This window comes from Mesoplodon mirus, assembly GCF_964341445.2.
Source record: "Mesoplodon mirus genome assembly, chromosome: 3".
In the NCBI taxonomy this organism is placed as follows: domain Eukaryota; kingdom Metazoa; phylum Chordata; class Mammalia; order Artiodactyla; family Ziphiidae; genus Mesoplodon; species Mesoplodon mirus.
In genome coordinates this window covers 120,587,282-120,608,625 of record NC_138978.1, presented here as the reverse complement: position 1 = coordinate 120,608,625, position 21,344 = coordinate 120,587,282, and the positions used below count along the sequence as shown (strand labels likewise).

Here is a 21,344-nt window from a genome sequence, read left to right as displayed (position 1 = left end):
TTCTTTCCCTCCCCTGCTCAATGGACCCTAATACTTAAAAGGCAAGTCCAAACTCCTCAACCTGGCATGGATTCCGGGATCCTCCCTCTCTCTCCAGTCCCACTCGAGGTCCCGATTTTCCCTGGGCTAGACTAGGTGCACCCCGAAGTCAGGGCTCTCTCTTATGCATCTTTGTATCACCAGTACCAAAAGGGGCAGGTCTTGGCACAGAGTGGTGAGTCAGAAAGTGTTTGATGGGCTTCCCTGGTGGCGCAGTGGTTGAGAGTCCGCCTGCCGATGCAGGGGACGCGGGTTCGTGCCCCGGTCCGGGAAGATCCCACATGCCGCGGAGCGGCTGGGCCCGTGAGCCATGGCTGCTGAGCCTGCGCATCCGGAGCCTGTGCTTCGCAACGGGAGAGGCCACAACAGTAAGAGGCCCGCGTACCGCCAAAAAAAAAAAAAAAAAAAAAAGTGTTTGATGGACCTACTGAAATCTCTCATCTCTAGGATTTTATAAATAACTGTCCCTGCAGGCTGAGTATTCATCCCCGCAAATCACCTCAGAGGTGCCACCTCCTTCTCTGCCTCCACGAATCTCTCATGCCACTCTCGATGGTTTCCCCTAAAGTTTTCCTTCCTCATATTTGTGCCTGGAACTAGTCAGTGTCGGACCCAAACCTGTTCTCAGCATCCCAATAGAGCCGGATAGGACTTAAGTCCCACGGATGTTCAGACCTGCAGGGAGGAAGTAAACAGAACACTTTCCGGATCTTCTGTAACGTGCACAACACAGTTCCTCCGGGGACTACCGAGAGTTCGGTTCCGGCGTGCGTCTCTATGGTTTCGACAGCCTAGAACGACCGAAACGGCACTTCCGGGAAGATGGCGGCGCACAGAGCACATCTGGCACATGTTTCTGCGGAGGGGACCTTGCACTAATGGTAAGAGCCTACAGTCCCCCGAACGGTGGCTGTCAGAGCCCGGGCTCAGGAGCAAATGTGAGAGCAGGAGAGTAGTTTTACTCAAGTGAAACTGCGGGAGGAGGGCTGGAGTTTAGACCTCAAGAGGAAGGAGGCCTAGGGAAAGGGTTGCCGGTTCTTTGGAATCGCTGTAAGAAAGGTGGCCCTGGGCCCCTTATCCAGAAAACTCAGGTTGACTGGAAAGAAAACAGTTCCTGAAAGTGTGCTAGAAGCCTTCACAAAGACTGCGGCGCACAGCCTGGGATCTAGTTGCTTCTGTCCAGTTATCCATTCTAGGTCGGTTAAAGCAATTACCATCTATGTCACTCAGTTCAACGAATGACGCTAAACGCATTCTCGATTCTTGGAGTTGCATTAAGTACACCGGGGTTGGGTAATAAAACCAGGGCGTATAGTTTCGAATTACTGCGACAAGGGACAGGCAGTGGTAGTTTTTTACAGCGTAAAGTACAAACGTCAATGAGACTGAGCAATGTAGTGAGTAAGAACACCAGTTCTGGAATGCCTGAGATCCTGGATCCGCTACTTGCCAGCTGTTTGATTTGGACAAGTAACTAAACTTCTCAGCGCCATTTGTCAATTACAAAAAAAAAAAAAAAAAAACCTCCTAATAGGATTGTTGGGAGGATTAAATGAGATAATGTGTGTGCAGCAATTAGCAGCAGGCTGGCATTGAGTAAATGCATGTGTTGGTTCTTGTTGTTATTGAAATCTGGGGGCTAGTAGATTAGAAATAACTTCTGAGAAGAAGCAGAGGTTTGAGGTGGCCTCAGAGGCCTCAGTGTTTGAATTTTACTTCTCTTGCATTATCAAGAAGCAAGATAGGGCCATTTCTTCACTCAGTGCTTTTCTGTTGGGACTCTCAAGGTGTCAATTAGGTTTTCAAGTAATCATCCTTCACAGTAGAAATGTGAACAGAAATGTGATTCATCCTAAATTTACTACTCTTCATACCTAACCAGACAGGTCATCGTTGTTCAGCCTAATATGTAATGTTTAGGAGGGGTGACTTGATGTGTCTGACTTTTTTTTTTTTATTAGCATACTCACTAGACATTCTTAAACACAACTGAAAGTTTTAGCCTTTGGAGTTGTCCCTTGGGGAGGCCAGAGGGTTACTCCAGGAGTGCCATTAATCAGCTTTTAAAATGGTCTGCAATGCCTGTAATAAATTATCTTAGTACAAGTTAACTTTAGTGACTCAAGTCAGCAGTGATAGTCTTAGTTTTGAATGTCTTGTGTAATAAGCCATCTTAACTGTTTCAGAGGCAAATTTGGTATATAAGTTGGACAGTGCCATTGTGGAGTCCAAAATGAGGAACACCTGAACGACTCTAAACAAATGCAACTACAGTTGACAAACAACACAGATTTGAACTGCATGGGTCCACTTACATGTGGATTTTTTCAGTAAATATTACAGTACTACATAATCAGTGGTTAGTTGAATCCTGGGATGCGGAAGGCTAAGTATGGGACTTGAGCATCCATGGGTTTTGCTATCCACGGCAGGTCCTGGAACAAATCCCCCGCTGATACTGATGGATGACTGTAGTTGGGAACGTGATAGAAAGTGGGCCACTCTGGAGTCAGGCAAGCTGAGCTCATATTCCAGCTCCATCTCTTACCAGCTGTGTAACCCCAGGCAAAAAACCCTTTGTGAAATAAGGATACGGTGTATCTCACAGGACTGTCAGGATTAAATGAGACAGTATAGCAATATGTGTAACCCCTCTGTTACGCTTTAAATGGTCAATAAGAGCGCCCTTCCTAAGCTGGAGAGTTTCAAAAGGGGTGCTCCAACAGAACTGAAAGACAGTGGGGAAGAGGCATGTAGCCTTCACATTGAGAGGAAAGTGTAAATGCTGGGGCACAGGTATAGGATATGGGCTCTGTTAAGTACTGTTGTCTTATAACTCAGGTTAACAAGCACCTCCTTGCTTTGTTGTTACGTGGTAATAAATCGTGGGAGATGTTATCAGGTAGTGGTAAAGAGTGGGGACTCTGCAGACAAGCTGCCTGGGTTTGAGTTCTACATGTATCAGCTGTGTGACCTTGAGCAAGTCACCTAACCTCTTTAGGCTTTAGTTTCCTCATTTGTAAAACAGAGATGTAAGACTTTCCTGAATGTAAAGTTCAGGAAATCTTCCCGGGCTGGGAAGAGTACGCGAAATGATCCATGTAAAATCTTAGCACAGCCTGGCGTGTAGGGAGTTCTCCATACATTTGGGTGTTATTATTAATACCAGGTCTCCTTGGCTTTCAGCATGTTGACATTGACCTCTCAGTGGTCAGACAGGGAGCTCCCCAAGGACCAGGCCTCTTTCCTCTGTCTCTGCTCCAGCTTCAAGAAAGAATTCTTACAAGAGCAGTCAGGATGGATTTGATGGATGATTTGGGCACTTTCTTTTTTTCCTCTTGAAGGGAAGATAGTGACCTCTTCTCTTCTCTGGTGAGGGCCTGAGGACAGTGACTCTTTTCTCACCATGAGTGTCACCCCAGAGGTCAAGAGTCGTGGGATGAAGTTTGCTGAGGAGCAGCTGCTAAAGCATGGATGGACTCGAGGTGATTCCCATGGGGCCCCTTTCACATCCCCCCAGCTCCCTCACTACCCTCTGCCCAGGGAAGAGGCATCATCCTGGATTAACCCCTATGTAGTCCATTCAACTGGAGGAGGAAAGTTAGTTTAAAGGGAAATTTGCAGAAGAAAATTGCTGACATTTCCAGAAAAGGGAAGAAGGGAAGAAATATGATGGTGGATAGTGAGAAAGAAGTGTTTCGGAGGACTGGGAGGGGGAGGAAGAGACACGACTTCTGTCCTGAGAGAATTATGAAGGAAAGATAATTTGGTCTCAAAGATGGGAGGACTGCATGGAGAGGTGCTAGAAAGAGTGCAACTGGGAGGGCTTCCAAGATGGACGGAGCATGCCCGAAGTTAGGTATGTGGAATGGCAAGGAGTGGCATGTGCTGGGGGTGTCTTGTGAGGGCTTGGGGCAGGAGTGGAATAAGCCAAATCATTCACTGTGTTTGCAGGCAAAGGCCTGGGCCGGAAGGAGAATGGCATCACCCAGGCCCTCAGGGTAACGCTGAAGCAGGACACTCATGGGGTAAGACTGGGCAGGCTGAGGGAGGTCAGTGTGGATGGGAGAGGGGGGCCTTGAGGTTAGGGGGAGGGAGGGGAATTACAGGTCCTGAGTTCATACTTCTTCCTCTGACAGGTGGGACATGACCCTGCTAAAGAGTTCACAAACTACTGGTGGAATGATCTCTTCAACAAGACTGCAGCCAGCTTGGTAGTGAAAACTGGGCAGGTATAAGCTCTAATAGTAGGCACATGAACCATGAGGGCCTGGGACATGTGGGGGTGAAGGAGACATGGCATGTCACCCACTCACGGATACTCCCCCACAGGATGGCGTACAGATAAGGTGCCTGTCTAAGGAGACCACCCGTCATGATCATGCCAAGCCCAACTTGCTGTATCAGAAGTTTGTGAAGGTATTAGAGGCTGGGGGTGCGAGGGCCCATCCTTTTTTTCCTTCCCTGGTCTCCCCTGGGGCCTGAACAATTGCCTTGTACGCCCTACCTATTCTCAGGACTGTCCTAACAGTGGGATCCTGTGACCAACCTTGCTGTTGCTTACCTAGACTGCCCAGACCCTCAGCAAGAATTGAAATCTTCAGGTTGAACGGATCCCTGCCATCTGCTGAGGGGGCAGCAACAGGGAGTGGGGGGTGGGGCACAGTCAGGGGCTGTCAGAGCAGGGCAGGGAGGGGATGTCTAATTCAGAGGACTTACAAGTCAGAGGAGACCTGCGGGATCATCTGACCCATTGTCTTTATTTTGCAGATGTGGCCCAAAGGGGGGAAAGTGGCTCGCTGAGGAGCCCACAGTTGGCTAGTAATGGCAGACAGGACTAGAACCCAGGTGTTCAGACTCCCCTTTTCTAGCCCGCCAATAGAAGGGAGCTAACATTTAACAATCCTCTATTATGTCCTTAAGGGCTCTATGTATTATCTAGCAAATCCTTCCCATTCATCTCTGTGGCCATCTTCTGCCCCAGTTCAGACCATCATCCTCTCTTGCCTCATTTCTTTCACAGCCTCATAACTAGGCTCCTCGCTCTAGTCTCAGTCCCCACCGCGATTAGTTCATCCTCCACAAAGCATCCAGTGTTCTCTGGAAAACACAGATTTCATTCTGTCACTGGCTTCTCCTTGACCTAGGATGACACAGTCCAGATGTGTCAGACTGGCTCACATGGCCCTTCATGCCTTGTCCCTGCCTTCTTTCTTAGCCTGTTTCTCGCCACCTCTCAGGACCTCTACACTTTAGCCAGATGGACTCTGAATCTTTTCAAGGTACCATGTTTTTTCACTTTCAAGTTTTTGCACATGCTATTCCCTCTGCCTGGGACATTCTGCTTCCTTTGCCCCTTTACCTGCTGACCTTTTTCTTGTCTTCCAGGGCTCAGCTCCTTGTAGAAACTATTCCCCAAACCCTGAAGCCTGAGTCAGGTACCCTTCCTCTAGCACAGACAACACTTTAATCATCATTTTCTATGTTCTGCCATATTCCTTTACCCCTCAACCATGTAGATTCCATCTGGGCTGGAACCATCTCGTCCTTATTCCACTCTATCCCCAACCTCTTAGCCCAAAGTAGGTTCTTAACCTGGTTAAAGTACTGTGCATAGGTATGGGGGGGGCATGAAAAGTAGCATCTTTATTGTCCGTTACTGGCACCATGGGATGACCGCCAGGGGGCACTTGTCCCACTGTGAAGACCTGATGACCCAGAGCACTTCTTCCTCCCTTCCTGTTCTGCCCACTAGCTGGCTGTGAGCCAGGGAGGCCAGGACTGCCCCCACCCCACCCGCCCCCAACCGCAGCCCATCTCCTGCCCAAGTTGATGTATGCAGTTTGGCACATCTCTTGTGTGGGGCTGCAAGGAGCGATGTTGGGGGCTGACAAATTTGTGCCAGTGGCTGTTCAGGGTGGCAGTGGCACCACTGCTCTTCCCTTTCCAGGAGGGAAGAGCAATGGTGGTGGTGCTGAGTGGGCCTTGTCCACCCCCATGATTCCTCCTTCTAGACGGCCACACTGACTTCAAGTGGGGAGAAGCCAGACAAGGACTTGGAAAGCTGCAGTGATGACGACAGCCAGGGGTCCAAGCCTCCAAAGATGTGAGACTTCTTTTTAGTCCCAGGGGCATGTGGGAGATGCCTTCCAATCTCAAAAGAAAGGACCAAGTGTAATGCTTGACTGTGGGCTTCTTCAGGGTGGAAATGTGTTGTACTCATCCTTGTATCCCCTACACCTAGAAAAGTGCCAGGTCCTGAATAGGAACTCAGTGCTGAAGGAATGTTTTAGAGGGGAGGAGAGGTCAAGCCTTTCCACCAGATCTGTTTGTTAATTCCTGATTCCTACCCTTCCCCAACAGTCTGACTGATGAGATGATGCTCCAAGCCTGTGAGGGGCGAACAGCACACAAGTAAGTAGCAGTTAGCTTCTTGGGCTCCCTTCTTTTCTCCCCATCACAAGCCCACCCCTGTGCCACTCTTTTCACCCCAGAGAAAGTGATTCCTATTCTCTGCCTATTTCTGAAGCTGCCTGAAAATAGGCAGCTCCTCCCTTACGAACTTTCCCTGCAGTCTCAGAGATTAGGCCTATTTTCCCCAATACCGTCCCTCTGACTTGGGCCCCATCTATTTCAGGGCTGCCCGTCTTGGGATCACGATGAAGGCTAAGCTTGCTCGGTTAGAGGCCCAGGAGCAGGCCTTCCTGGCTTGTCTCAAAGGCCAGGACCCTGGGGTCCCTCAACTGCAGTCTGAGAGCAAGCCCCCACAAAAAAAGAAAAAGAAAAGGAAGCAGAAAGAGGAGGAAGAGACCACGGCAACTGAAAGGAATGCAGAAGAGTACCCAGAACACACTGACCAGAGTGTCAGGAAAAGCAAGAAGAAGAAAAGGCGGCATCAAGAAGAAAGTGTCACAGATGAGAGAGAGGGAACAGCTGTAAGGAATAAGGAAGAAGAGACCACAGCAACAAGTGGTCTTGGGGAATTGAAAAACAGAGAACAAACTGATCAGTCCCTCAGGAAAAGGAAGAAGAGGAGGCATCATGAGGAAGAAGACTTGAACATGGAGGAGGCTGTTGTAGATGGTGGGACCAGAGAAGCAGAAAGCAGATCATGCAGTGATCAGAAAAGTCGGAGAAGCAAGAAGAAAAGACAGCGGCGTCAGGAGGAGGAGGAGGTCTTGCATGTAAGGGATGAAGGGGAGGAGGAAGATGGCAGGACTAGGACAGCAGAGAGCAAGGCATACACGGGCTCAAGTGGCAGAGGTAAGAAGCAGCAGAAGCAACCAGAGGAGGAAAGACCTGGAGTCCACACTGACCAGAGAGCAAAAAAGAAGAAACAGAAGAAGAGAAACTGAAGCCCAGGTCAAGATGCAGCCCAATCGATTCCTCTTCAGGAGTTGAAGCCTCAGGGACCTGAGTTGGTGCAGGTCTTGTGTACCCTCTCAGTGAGGAGTCCCTCCCAAGGAGGAAACAGCTCTGGAACAGTAGTCCGCTGAGAGGAGAGCAGTAGTGCCGTGTCTGACTTGAGGGAGCAGGCACATTCCCCCTTACAGCATCTAACCCAGAGATGGTGAACTCAAGCACCTGCAGGGCCCGGGCAGCTAAGGGACAAGGATGCTGGGGGCTGTGGGAACAGGAATGCAGACAGCCTCTGAAGGGGCATCTTGGCTAAAAGAAGCTGAAAATGTAGACCTATGGGAAATGTACTGATTTTTTAATTTCGTGAAGGCTAAGAAAGACATGCAAATTTAGCCCATAGGTTGCCAGTTTCTAACTATACCAAATTGAATAAACATCAGCTTGGTCTCCTAGCCTATATGTAAGTCCTGACCATCATCTCCATTCTCAGCCTGAGAAGGTCCTGAATACAAGTTAGCTTCCTTGGAGGCCTCTGAAGAAATTCCTTCTGTTAACTTCCTGTAGTCTTGCTATGCTGTTAAGTGGAAGGAGAAAGTTTAGAGAACCTCACCCAGCTCCCTGTCTGCATCCCTGGTAAGAATTGTGTGTGTGTAAAGGACAGCACACCTCACTTGGGAGCCTTTTTTAGCATCTGAAAGTGAATTGTCATTGCCCCCAAATGTCATAGCAACCCCTCTTGCCTATTGTTCCCCCAGAGAGAGGGCACCACATCTCCAGTGTTGCTCTCTGGCTCCGGCCATCTCTTAACCTTTATTGCCAGAAGAGCTCCCAGGACTCCACAGTTCTGGGAGAGAGGAACTAAATCTACTGGGAAGAACGCCCGCCCGCCTTCCCTCACTGCAGACGATAGACACACTCGGTGTCAGGGTAGGGTGGCAGGTTCAGCTGGTACTTCTTTTCCAGAGCAGGAGGCACGAAACGACCCCCCAGGTAGTGGTAGCGACCAGTAAACTGGCTTGCAGACTTTTTGGGTGCTGTCAGGGAGATGAGCAAGTCTGGCTGGATCCCTCCAGAGTTTCCCTTCTCCACATCCCATCCTGAAAAGAAGGTGGTATTCAGAAACAGCGGAAGAGACCAGATGTCCAGTCCCCGTCCACACCTTGCTCTAGTCTAGTCCTAAAAGAGTGGGAAGCCCCCTGGGTCCCCACCTGAGGAAATCGTGTTCATGTACTCCCGGGCTGTGGTCTCTTGACGGTCACTGTAAAGGGCATTCCTGAACTCTTTGCTCCCCAGCCCTACTTTGGCTGTGGTATGCGCCTCTACACTTGGTCTGAACCTTGAGTCAGGAACCAGGACTCCTAGTACCTACCCCAAGGCAGGGCAGGGCCCCAATCCCCCCAACCTCCTTGGTCCCAGCACCTGAGGGAATGTCGATGCTGGCAATAGGCACAGTGAGTCCATTCAGGACACTCAGGATGCTGCGGAATGGCTCCCGAACATCACCCTTGAAGCTGAAGCCAAAGATGGCATCCACCACCAGCTCGTATAGTTCATCAATCAGCAGGGGCTGTGGTAGAGCAGAAGAAGGAACGGGTGTCAGAGCCGGCAGCTGCACAAAGAACCCTTAACAGGAGAGGGCTGTCCTTTGGACCCACAGGCCATTCACACGGGCACGAATACAGTTGTATCTCATTCAGAGGCGCTCTGAGGCCTAGGGTGAAGTGCAAGTGGGTCACCGGCTGAGGCCAAGCTGAGTCCAGTCACAGTTTCTGTTCTGAGCGCCTGCCAGCCATTGGGGAGGCTACAGTGCAGGACAGCCTGAGACTTGGAGCCAGGAGGGACAGGTTCTGGCCTTGGCTCTGCCGTGATCTGGTTCTGTGACTTTGGACAAATCACTTCCCTTCTCTTGCATCTCAGTCTCTTCATCTGTAAAATGTATTAAGGAATTTTAAAAAGAAGTTCTCAAGTTTCCCACTCCTAAATGCAAGATCTGAAGCATCTGAAGAAAGGGTTTAGGATGAGGCAGTCACTTCAGCTCCCAAGAGATGCAGATGATGTGTTTACTGCAAGCTAGGCGAAGAGGAACTGGCTGCAGAGTTACAGGAGTGGGGCTTCCCTGGTGGCGCAGTGGTTAAGAATCCGCCTGCCAATGTAGGGGACACGGGTTCGAGCCCTGGTCCGGGAAGATCCCACATGCCGTGGAGCAACTAAGCCCGTGCGCCACAACTACTGAGCCTGCGCTCTAGAGTCCACGAGCCACAACTACTGAAGCCCACGCGCCTAGAACCCGTGCTCTGCAACGAGAAGCCCGCTCACCGCAACGCAGAGGAGCCCCCGCTCGCCGCAACTAGAGAAAGCCCGCGCACGGCAACGAAGACCCAATGCAGCAATAAATAAATAAAAAAAAATTTTTTTAAGTGACCAGGGGAAATTAAGGGGAAATGAAGCTGAAGAGAAGGTAGTGTTGGGAACTCATGGAGCACGCCTTATGGAGAAGGCTCTTACACCACTTCCATTCAGATAGCATGCTTTAGGCATCTTCTGTGTCAGGCACTATCCCTGCCCTCTAAGAGTTAATCCTCTAGAGAGGAAGATAAGCAAATGAGCTCAGTCTGGAAAGGTGAGGGAAGAGCACAACACAGCAGTACTGAGGAGGGCAGTGAACTGGAACCACCTACCTCTAGGGGCATTTCATCAAGGAAAGGGATGTCCATTTTCTGGCACTGGGTCACCAGTGCAGTGAAGAGTGGCTTGTTAGGCCTTTTAGGATAATAGATGGTTGGCTGGTAGCCCTATGAGGAAAGGAAAGGGGTGATTCAAGCCCAGGTCCTGGAAACCTCACTCTCCCCGACAGCCCTTCCCCACATACTCACAAAGAGTTTGAGGTGTCGAGCACAGACCAGGCCATCTCCTCCATTATTCCCGGGGCCACAGATGACCAGGACAGTAGGGGGGCTCCTGGACAAGGACGTGGGGGGATATGCCTGAAGGCAGAGTCAAAGGGGATTCAGAAGGGCTTTGGACAGTGACAGCCCAGTCTCGGTCTGGCCGTCCCTCCCACTTCATTGTGCCTGGGCCAGGTGGCTTGCACAGGGACTGCCCCTTAGGTGGAGAGTTGTGCCACTGACCTTGGCAATGGCTGTGGCACAGCTCAGCCCGGCCAGCTCCATAAGTTGGTCCACGCTGAACTGGTACTCGTTAAACAGCTCCTGGTCCACGGCCTGGGCCTCCTCCTGGCTGAGGAAACCCACAGCCTGAGTCCCCGCCCCTCAGGTGTTCCGTCGCGCAGGCGGCGCGGCCCAGGTCCCGCCCCTGGGGGGGGGCTTCCACCCAAGTCCCGCGTGCCCGCCCGGAGAGCACGTGCCCGTCCAACCTCAGGTACTTCACTGCTGAGCTCGCCATGACCTCTGAGTCCCCGCGGCCACCCGAGATCAGCCGCTGCGGCCCCCACCAGGTGGCTCCCGCGCGACAGGCGCCGGCCTGGGCTCTGAGGAGCGATAGGCGCGAGCCCGCAACCAGCAGCCCGAGCCCCAGGAGCGCCCGCAGCCCGGACATTCAGCTCTCAGAGCGCGCGCCCCCGGCCCGCCCCGCCCCACCCCACCCGGCGCATGCGCGGCCCCTCGTCCCGCCCCCGAGAGGCCGGGGCCGCGCGCACCTCTGACGGAATTGGTCCTGGGGCTGGCGGGACCGGTAGTGGGACTCCACAGCTCCTCCGCGCGTTGGTGTGCGCGCCAGCGCCCCGGTTGCCCTCGCGCCCCGGTTGCCCTCCCGCCCCGGCCCCACCTCGTCTGGGCGCCTTGTCTAGATGCCAGCCCTTCGCGGGAGCATTTTCATATTGCCTCACAGATTACCCGAAGTGCTTTGCTTCCAACCGCCCTTTGATAATAATTCTTGTTTTTCGTAGCTCTTTCAGGAAGCTGTATAGCATAGCAGTTAGCCCGGGTTCCTCCCCTACCACTTAGTGGCTGAGTGAACTTGGCTCTCCAGGTTTCAGTCTCCTGTCTATAAAGTGGGGATACGAGTACATACTTCATCGGGTGGTAATCCATGCAAAGCTGTCGACAGCGCCTGGTACATAGGGCTCAATAAATTAATGTTCTTATTCACACTGCTAAGCATTTCATATAACTTAGGACCCCTCTCCCCACCAAATTAGCTTCCCCTATCTCTGTTTACCAGGAGAGCACGCTGTACTTCCCTAATCATACATAATACTTATCCCTCTTTATCGGGTAATAGCTGTGGAAATAGAAAATTATAAACCTTAAATAGGTTGAGTATGCCAAGATTAAAAATGTAGTTGAAACCCTAGACTCCAGGTCACAATAATATTTCAAGAAAAACCTGGAGAGGAAGACTAAACTTGTAACCCAAGAGCTTTTAAGAATGCAAACACACTCCTGCCGGCTTAAGAGAGAAGTATGGGGAATAACAGACCAGTTACATTAAGGCACTAAGATAAAGATAATTATCCAGGTGGAATGAAGGTCTTGGGTTTTTGTGTTTGGTTTTTTTTTTTCCGTTTTCCATTATGGTTTATTACAGGATTGAAGGTCTTGTTTTTATGCTAGTATATTCTTTTTCTGTATCGTAAATTCCATTCCCGGCTAGTTCACTGAGAAAACAAGAACCCCTCCTGCTTTTAACTACTCCTCTGATAGTCTCCTTTTTAATTATAAGAGGTTTAACATCTCCAATGGGTTGTACCCTTGGCCTTCATCTATGTTTGTTTTACATGTTTGTTGTGGAAAATTGAATGTATCAGCCTGTGATTGCGGTGGAAAATTGTTTTTGTTAGACTTTGTGGTTTACTCATAGAGTTTACTCATCTAGATTGAAATGTAGGGTTTACATTACAATTGGATAATCTTATCCAAGACCTCATTAACTTTGTTTTATAACTTCACCGGTATATAAGTAGTTTCACTTTTATATATTAGTCAGGACTCCCTACAGGCCTACTTGAGAAAATTAATTTGGTAATTCTGAAGATTCATTTCTAAAACACAATGCATGCTTCTTTGACATAGATAACATTTTGAGTTTATGTACCCAGTGCTGACATGAATCATCTCATTTCATCCTCACAACTCTGTTATTATCCCCATTTTACAGATGAGAAAACTGAGGCTCAAAGATGTTGAATGACATGTCCAATGCTACAGTGATAGGTGTCAGTGGAGCTAGGATCCAAGCAGCTTGACCTAGAGTATGTAGTCTTTTTTTTTTTTTTTTCGGTACACGGGCCTCTCACTGTTGTGGCCTCTCCTGTTGCGAAGCACAGGCTCCGGACGCACAGGCTCAGCGGCCATGGCTCACGGGCCCAGCCGCTCCGCGGCATGTGGGATCTTCCCGGACTGGGGCACGAACCCGCATCCCCTGCATCGGCAGGCGGACTCTCAACCACTGCACCACCAGGGAAGTCCTGTAGTCTTTTTTTTTTTTTTTTTTTTTTTTTTTTTAAGGGCTGCTGTGTATGCAGTGCTCTTCAGTGTTTTTATTTTTATTTATTTTTTTAATTAATGAACTTATTTATTTTTGGCTGCGTTGGGTCTTCGTTGCTGTGCGTGGGCTTTCTCTAGTTGCAGCGAGCGGGGACTACTCTTAGTTGCGGTGCACGGGCTTCTCACTGCATTGGTGTCTCTCGTTGCAGAGCATGTGCTCTAGGGGCACGGGCTTCAGTAGTTGTGGTGCATGGACTCAGTAGTTGTGGCTCGTGGGCTCTAGAGCACAGGCTCAGTAGTTGTGGCGCACAGGCTTAGTTGTTCCGCGGCAGGCATGTGGGATCTTCCCGGGCCAGGGCTCGAACCCGTGTCTTCTGCATTGGCAGGAGGATTCTTAACCACTGCGCCACCAGGGAAGCCCCTAGAGTATGTAGTCTTAAGCATTATTCTATGCTGAAATGCCTCTCCAAATGCAGAACTATGTAACTAAAGGGTTGTCAATTGCTGACTTCATTCTGATGAGACGTAACTATAAAATTATGACACACACACTCACAATTTATAAAACAGCCAAATGAGGGCTATCCTCAGGAAGGCAGTGCCCAAGTGCCCTAGTCCACCTTGCTGCCTTTCAGATTCTGGAGTTTTCTTTGGGAAATGCCTTCAAAACCAGTTCAAGAAGGGCAGGTGGATTGAGCACCTGCTGAGTTCCAGATGCTTTACATATATTATCTAACTTAATCCTGTCCATCCTATGATGTATTTTTATCCTCATGTTAGAGATGAGAAATTGAGTAGCAGAGAGAAGTCAAGTAATTTTCCTAAGATAATATAGCTATGAAATGGTAGAGCCAATGATGGGTGACATTGGGTTGGCCTGACCCAGTAGCAATACTCTCGTGTGGCAGATGCTGCTACTTGTCCCTCAAAATCCATTCTTCTCTATTTAAAGGCAAAGTTATATTGCTTTTTGTTACAGTCAGTGAATCTGCATCCCAATCAAGACATCCTGAATGCCTGACAAGATAATAAGCTCCATTTAGATAAGGAAGATTAACAGCTATGTCCCCTGCACCTAGTTCTGTGCCTGGAACATAGTAGGTCCTCTACAAACATTTTAATGCATCCTCAAAATTTCATTGTGAAGTAATTCACAGTACAGTACACGCTCTTATCTGACATGACTGGGAGTAGATGATCTTATTTCAAATTAAAACAAAAAATACAGGGAATTCACCAGTGGTCCAGTGGTTAGGACTCCACGCTTTCCCTGCCGAGGGCCAGGGTTCAATCCCTGGTGGGGGAACTAAGATCCCACAAGCCGCATGGCACGGCCAAAAAAAACCCATTCATTTGCCATCTGTCAAGGTGTGACCAGGGTCTTGTCTTTGAGGATAGGGCCAAAGATTGTAGGTCTCCATCTTCTTTGTAAACTTCACCACTTACATACCACCTGCAATTTGAAGTTTGTGTCCTTAAGGTGGAAAAAAATTAATCGTATATTTGAAGCAAACTGAGTGCAAAATTAATCTAGATTTTTGTGATTTTCCCCCAATTTGTAATAGTCTCCCTGCTTACATCTAATTCAACAGCAGTTTTTAAGGTGACTCACCTGAATCACGTCTTCTAAGGATTCAATTTAGTTTTCATAGAAACTGCTTGTTTTCACACTCTTAGTTTATCAATTTAATTAAATTACATATTACAATAACACAACTGGAATAAACACATTTGGTATCAAACACAACCAACTCGGTAAGCAATGGCTTAACTGGGGGAGTAGAACTGACTGCACAGCATTCTAGAAGGTACTCACTGCCTAGGTTTGAATCGCAGCTTCACTTACTAGTTGTGTGACCTGGGTGGCAAACCAGTTAACTTTTGTGCCTTGTTTTCCTCATCTGTGAAAGAGGATTCTTCTGCTGTGAGGATTAAAGAAGACACTTGTGAAGCACTTAGAACAGTGTGTGGCATGTGCTAAGTGATCAGTGTTACATAATACTGTTGTTACAGCTGCTGGCAGCAGTTTTGCTACAGGCCTGAGGGGACTGCATCCAGGATCTGCTATGTTTCTTGGAGGAAGAGGAATGCATCCATTGGTTGGTTAACGCGTATCTTCTGTAGCATTAGGTCACCATTTCCCATGTGAGAAAATGGAGTCAGTGACTCCAAAGCCTCTTAACCAAGATGTCATAGTTTTAAGAACTGGCAAGGGCCTTAGCAATTGTGAGGTTTGAATCCAGAAGGAAAGGGGGGAAATTCACCACCCGTTTTCCATTTTTCTTTTGCTTATTGAGTCCAAAAATCCCAACGAGGAGCACACAGACTGCCTCAGTGCTGAGACGGCAAAGCCCTTGTCCAGCCTGCTCCGGAGCCACTTTCTGACATTGTATTCTATGTCCATACAGTGCTCACTGGGAATGACTGGGAAGGGGCTCAGCCCCAGAAGCCCCTGAAGTGCGTATGTTGAGGAGGTACTGCAGGGGCCATGCTGTGGCCAGCAGGGGAGGGTCACATGACCATGCAGAAGCCAGACTCAGTGGATCTCCTCTGAGGGTTCCTACTGGGGATTTCCCTGGGCTGTTTGGATGACCTGAAGGAAGCAGAGAAGGGCTTGCCAATGGGAGTGACTAGGGAGCGAACAGAAGGCAGCTTGCCCTGGCTCCCGTTTCTGTTACCCTCTCTGACCCTTACCTCTGCTCGTAGGCTCCAGGGAAGGAGGGAGTAGACTTAAGCCGCCTGTCCCCCAGTTCAGCAGGGCTCTCCCTTTCACTGAGGCCTACACTTAGGCTGTGCAGGAGGCAGGGGACACTCTGGGCCTCCAGAGCCGGGTGAGGGTTGTTCAGATTGCTAAAGCGCAAAGACAAAGAGGCTCAAAGCACCATATCCCTAAGCACCAGACCACATCTTCCCCCAACTTTAACAGTGATCATGTTCCATTAAAGTCATCCAAAGCCACACCCTCTCCTACTTCTTTTATCCATTCTCCAGGCCTCTTTCCTTCCCCCAGGGACCCACCTCTTGCTGTGGGGGCCGTTGGTGACCAGAAGGGCAGGGTTCTCCATTCTGAGGGGGCCTTGGCCTCCAAATGAGAGATGGGTCCCGGGTCTTGGACCTGAATGGAGAGGACCAAACACATTCATCACAGGCCTCTCTGCACCAAGAACCATCATGGTGGAAACGAGACATCTTTGGGAGAAGAACAAGGAGGGTGGGTATCAGGGGACGTATTGGTCACTGTACACAGAGGAGACACCTGTACAGGGCAGGTGCTTGGCAAACCTGGGCCAACTAAAGTTGGGGATGATTCACCAGTGTCACTGATGCCTGGAAGAAAACACGCTGAAAAGAAGACATCAGTGAATTCAAGTCACCAAGTAGCAAGGAACTCTGTCCTCAGAGTGCCAAGCCTTTGGGGGAAGAGACTAGTAAACAGTAAGCTAAGGTAAGAAAAGCATCCAGTGCCTGGCATGTAGTAGGTGTGAAAGCCTTGGTGCCCTAAGATACAAAGTTCTAGATGTTAGGAAAGCCTCGGAAGCAGGGAGGAAGAGGCAACTCAGGAAAGAGTTTAGGGAAAATGGACCAGGGCCTTGAGAGACAAGCAGAAAGTGGGGAGGGCTGGTCCTGGGGTTGGGAATATAATGTGTGTGGGGTGCGGCCTCAGTATCAGACCTGAGGCAGGGAAATGACAAAGTGGGGCGTGGGGATAAAGGAAATGAGAGTCTCCCATTTGGGGGAAGGCGATGCACAGCTGGAAACAGCCTACTTAGACTCACGCTCCAGTCTTGGTGCCCAAGGCGTCGTGAGAACATTCGCCGACTCTTCCTCTTTCCCCTCGTGGCCCTCCTCTAACTCATCTTCCCACCTATCGGAAGATCTGTAGGGGCAGGGAACAGGGGGAAGAGTGGCACTCCGGCCAGATCCCCTCCTCCCCAGATCCCACCGGCCACTGCCAGGCTATGACACCTCCCAACACCCTCCAGAGGCCATACCCACACCTGAAGCTCTGTTCCTACCTGCCCTACTCACTCACCTGTGCCGCACTCCTGCTGTGCCTTTTCCCACCCTGGCTGGGGTCCCCACCACGGGGCAGGCCCCACCTGGAGCCTGGGGCCCCCCTGGAGCTGAGGTCTGGGAATGAAGGGGAGTAAAGGGAATCAGTTTGAGAAAAATGGCCATCCCAGCTGTGGTTGTGGTATGCATGTATGTTCTCTCCACACACAATGGCCCCAGAGGGACAGAGAAGTGCTAGAGACAGCTGGGCTGTGCCTTGTGTCTGAGGATGAAATTACAGGGCAAGGCCCTTTGTTGTGTTAAGGTCCCTTCTAGTAACTCTCAAGTTAGAACTCGGGCTCATGGACTATCAGAACTGGCCAGAGCTTAATGACCACCTACCTCATCCTGCCTGGGGCCTCCGGGACAAAGTCACACAAAGTCGGTGGCCAACTTCAGATGGAACCCAGGTCTTCTGACCCCCAATCCAGTCCTCTGCTTATACCAGGCTAATTTAATTTTACTTGCAAATTATAAATATGGTGTCCTAGTCTTTCAAATAAGAGAGAACATAAAACCTAGTAAATAAATATAACAAATAGTAAAGTATAATTTCAATTCCTGGCGTAGGAGGTTGCCTGAGAAATCTCAGAGTGTGAGGGAGGAGGCAGCTGGAGAGACACTGACCTGTTGAGAGAGGCTGGGAGGCAGCGAGAGGAGGAGGAGGAGTCAGAGAAGGAGGGGCACGGCTAGAGACCCACAGAGAAATGCCCCCCAGCGAAGGAGGGAGGGGAGAGAGGAACGTCCTTGGAGCACTGCTCCCATCCTGTGGCCCTTTGGGGAACTGCAACCAAGGACAAACCTTTCCACCTGCTCACAGATTTGGCTCAGTATCTTTGGTTTTTTTTTTTGTTTTTTTTTTTGTGGTATGTGGGCCTCTCACTGTTGTGGCCTCTCCCGTTGCGAAGCACAGGCTCCGGACGCGCAGGCTCAGCAGCCATGGTTCACGGGCCCAGCCGCTCCGCGGCATGTGGGATCTTCCCAGACCGGGGCACGAACCCGTGTCCCCTGCATCGGCAGGCGGACTCTCAACCACTGCACCACCAGGGAAGCCCTGGCTCAGTATCTTTGAAGGCACCCCTTGGCTTTCACCCACTGAGCTAGTTACCACTCAGCCAAGGCCCTGGCACAGCCCTAGTGTTGGAGACGTGCCACAATCCCCCGCCCACCTCCCCACCCCCAGGTGGCCTCTGGAAAGTGATATATGTCCCATGTGCAGGCCCCAGGGCAGATGAACACAGATGAGCAGTCAAGTGCAGCAGCAGCCCTGAGGACATCAGCTCTGCTCACCACCACCCCTTTCTCTGGGTAACCTCTCCCCACCCCCCGCTCCTTGTCTCAGGTGTCAACTCACCAGGGTGTGGGTCGGGAGCAGCCCACCCCGGGCCAAGTGGATCCTTATGGCGTCTGTCAGCTTGGCCACCAGCCGCTCTCGCACAGAATCTGGCTCCTTCTGGGGAGAGAGTGGCTAATGGGGTAATGGAGGAAGCCTGGGCTTTGTGGTCCTCTGGGGATCGGGGAAGAAAGAAACAGGAAAGGGGGAGGGAAGGGGACTTTGTCTCCCCTCTTTTCTAGCCCATCCCCATGCCTTTGCCAGGGTCCTGCCACCGCCTGCCCAGAATTGTGGACAGAGGTGGACTCTTCCTCTCAATAGTGTCCCAAGACCTAGCACACGATGTGCTCAGTGCACGTTGGACGAGTGAATGAATGGTGGGGAGAAGGCAGGAATGTCAGCCAGAGAAAGGATAGCAGGAGAGCAGCTGGAGGGATACTGGGGAAGAGTTAGATTCCGGGACGGAGGGTCTCACCTGACACCGGGCCAGCGCTTCCTTATAGTACTTCAAAGCCTGGTCATGCTGCCCCAGTCTGGCTGCAGCAGCCCCCAGACCCTCACAGGCCTGCCATTGCCCCTTCACGTCCCCTGGGGAAGACAGCCTGAGAGGTCCTCCCACAGCTCCCTACCCCTCCAGAGGTACTCCCCACCCCCAGTCCCCCTATCTGCCTCCCCACCAGCCCCAAGGATCCTCAGCCTTTGTCCCACCCCAAGCCACCTGCAAACCCCCTCACCCTCACCAGTGTCCCGGGCAGCCTGCAGAGCATGTAGATAGTTGTCTCTGGCAGCCTTGTGGTCTCCCAGCTGGCTCAATGCAAATGCCAAGCTTCCAAAGCTCCGGCCCTGCTCCCACCGCTGCCCCACAGAGCCTGGTGACAGAACCCGCCCCATATTAAGAGAGGACTTTGGCTGCCGGGGCATCAGGACCCTCCCCCCAAAGACAAAGGGAGGGTTGCCAGGAGTCTTTGTGCTCAACCCTGGCACACCTCCAGATGCACCACAGAGGCCTGAACGCTTGAAACCCAGCCTCTCCTCAGTCCTGAGCTTTGATCTGAATGCCTCCCCCATGCTAGTTTGAGCCACGTATAAATCCAGGGAGTCGGGCAAGGCACACATTAATAGCTCCAATTTTTTTTTTTTTTTGCGGTACGCGGGCCTCTCACTGCTGTGGCCTCTCCCGTTGCGGAGCACAGGCTCTGGACGCGCAGGCTCAGCGGCCATGGCTCACAGGCCCAGCCGCTCCGTGTGGCATGTGGGATCTTCCCGGACCGGGGCACGAACCCAGCAGGCGGACTCTCAACCACTGCGCCACCAGGGAAGCCCTGATAGCTCCATTTTTATACATGTAGAACCTGAAGCTCAGAAAGCAAAAATGACTCGCTAAATGTCACACAATCATTTAGAGGAAGCACTGGCTCCACTTCAGGCCTCGTCTACCAGCCAGGGCTCTTCCCTCTGCCCATTGATGCCTTCCCACCCCCAGGCCTCAGCCTCTGGGCCCATGACCCTCTGTCCTGTCTGGCTATCCCATCTCCTGCACCCCCTGCACACCCTCACTCCCCTGTTCTGGACTTCCCAGTCCCATAATTAGTTCTAAACGTCCATCTACTCTTCAGCCTCTGGGCCCCAGCTGGAACCCCTTCTTAGTCCCTTGGCCCCAATCCCATTCCCCAGCCCCTGGTACCCACCGTGCGTGTCGGCAGCCTTCTGGTGAAACTCCCGGGCTTCCTGATAGTTGCCGAGGGCATTGTGGGCCATCCCAAGGTTTCTTAGCACCGTGGCCTCCTCTCCTGGCCCCTGGCACAGGGGCAGGGCTTGCCGGAAGGCCTCTGCTGCTAGTGGGAACAGCTGGAGCTGGGAATAGCCCAGGCCTAGATCGTTATAGAGTCGCCCTAGAGGGCATGGCCAAGGTCAGTGGTAGCCAGGTCAGATGCAGCTGAAGCTGTACTGCTGCAGCCTCTGTCCCACTCTCCCAGGGTTCCCCCAGCCCTCAGAAATGCCTCTGCTTCCACCCCACTTCTCAGAGTATCACCAAGTCTTAATCTCCCCAGCTCCCACACCTTCTCTGCCCAAAGGCCTCACCCAGCAGTCCTCGCTCAGTGGTCCTCTCAGCAAGCCTCCGGCTCTCCTCCAGCACCTGCACCACATCACCCACCCCATGCTGCCCGCTCTTCAGCATACAGCCTGCTGCAGCCCCCAGTGCCAGGGCTGCAGCCCCGGGCTGCCCTGCTTGGGCGTAGGCCCGGCTCGCTTCCTGCAGGCAGTGGGCTGCTAGCTCAGGCTGTCCCAGAGCCTGGTAGCAGGCTCCCATTTTTGCCTGGGCTTGCCCCTGGTCACCTAGTGGCTGGTAGTGGCCCAGGGCCTTGTGATACCAGGCCAAAGCCTGAGGCAGGTCGCCCAGGGCATGGTAAGCCAAAGCCACGTTGAAACACTGGTCGCCATGACACCCGCCCTGGGCTGTCTCTTGAGGTTGAGCTCGTAGGAGCAGCTCAAGCCCTCTGGCTGGGTCCCCAGTCTCCACATAGGCAGCCCCCAGGTTGAAGGCACAGGCCCGGAGAACAGGGGTGTCCCTGGTTTGTGGTGACTTGGAAGCCAGGAGGAAGGCCCTCTGGAAGCTGGTCAAGGCCTCGTGATTCTGACCAGCCAATAGGGCCCTGTGGCCAGCCCTGGTGAGGGCTTGGATGCTGGCCTCTTGCCGTGGCCACTTTCTTTTCTTCTTTTTCTTCTTGGAGCTTGAAGGCGAGGGCGAGGGCTCTTGCGGGGTATCCTCAGTGTTGAGGGAAGACATAGTGCTGACGATAGGGAGCAGAGGGTTCAGTATGTCATCCATGGCTTCCTCCAAAGCACTATCCCTCTAGGCAATTCAGCTCTACCTCTGCCCTGGGGTGACCCTCGGGGTGTCAAGGATTTCTCTCTGCCATCTCACTTTGCTTCACCTAACCCATTGAACACCATATTAACTCTCACTCTAATGTCCAGTCTAGTTTTTCATCCTCCAAGACTCACTTCAAGCTTCCTTCAGAAGGCTCCTCCCCTCAACCAACTGGGTCCCTCTTCTGTACTCCCATAGCACCTATGTCCTTTATGGCATTTATCACACTGGGTTTAGGGTTATT

At 51.3% G+C, this 21,344-nt stretch overlaps 3 protein-coding genes across 4 annotated transcripts; 1 reads left to right on the top strand and 2 right to left on the bottom strand.

Moving 5' to 3' along the window:
- The first annotated feature begins 802 nt into the window (after positions 1-802).
- Positions 803-7,939, top strand: GPATCH4 (G-patch domain containing 4). The gene is made up of 8 exons (XM_082613197.1): positions 803-920; positions 3,384-3,524; positions 3,994-4,067; positions 4,179-4,271; positions 4,372-4,458; positions 6,054-6,145; positions 6,403-6,453; positions 6,677-7,939. The coding sequence occupies exons 2-8, from the start codon at positions 3,446-3,448 to the stop codon at positions 7,392-7,394; spliced, it is 1,194 nt and encodes a 397-aa protein (XP_082469323.1). The 5' UTR covers positions 803-920; positions 3,384-3,445; the 3' UTR covers positions 7,395-7,939.
- Positions 7,940-8,175: 236 nt separating this feature from the next.
- On the bottom strand, positions 8,176-10,986 carry NAXE (NAD(P)HX epimerase). Of its 2 annotated transcripts, XM_082613198.1 has the most exons (6): positions 10,772-10,986; positions 10,527-10,635; positions 10,272-10,382; positions 10,077-10,190; positions 8,818-8,965; positions 8,176-8,495 (listed from the first exon to the last, which is right to left on the bottom strand). In XM_082613198.1, exons 1-6 carry the CDS (start codon positions 10,951-10,953, stop codon positions 8,293-8,295), a joined length of 867 nt encoding a protein of 288 aa, XP_082469324.1. In that variant the 5' UTR covers positions 10,954-10,986; the 3' UTR covers positions 8,176-8,292. The 2 variants fall into 2 exon arrangements, with proteins under 2 accessions (XP_082469324.1, XP_082469325.1); XM_082613199.1 differs by lacking the exons at positions 8,176-8,495; positions 8,818-8,965 and adding an exon at positions 8,981-9,324.
- Positions 10,987-15,353: 4,367 nt separating this feature from the next.
- On the bottom strand, positions 15,354-21,016 carry TTC24 (tetratricopeptide repeat domain 24; the record flags this gene model as incomplete). Its single annotated transcript, XM_082615086.1, has 10 exons — positions 15,354-15,435; positions 15,537-15,692; positions 15,861-15,957; positions 16,619-16,719; positions 16,876-16,973; positions 18,250-18,348; positions 18,704-18,816; positions 18,969-19,097; positions 19,917-20,120; positions 20,311-21,016. The coding sequence occupies 10 exons, from the start codon at positions 21,014-21,016 to the stop codon at positions 15,354-15,356; spliced, it is 1,785 nt and encodes a 594-aa protein (XP_082471212.1).
- Between the last annotated feature and the right edge of the window lie 328 nt (positions 21,017-21,344).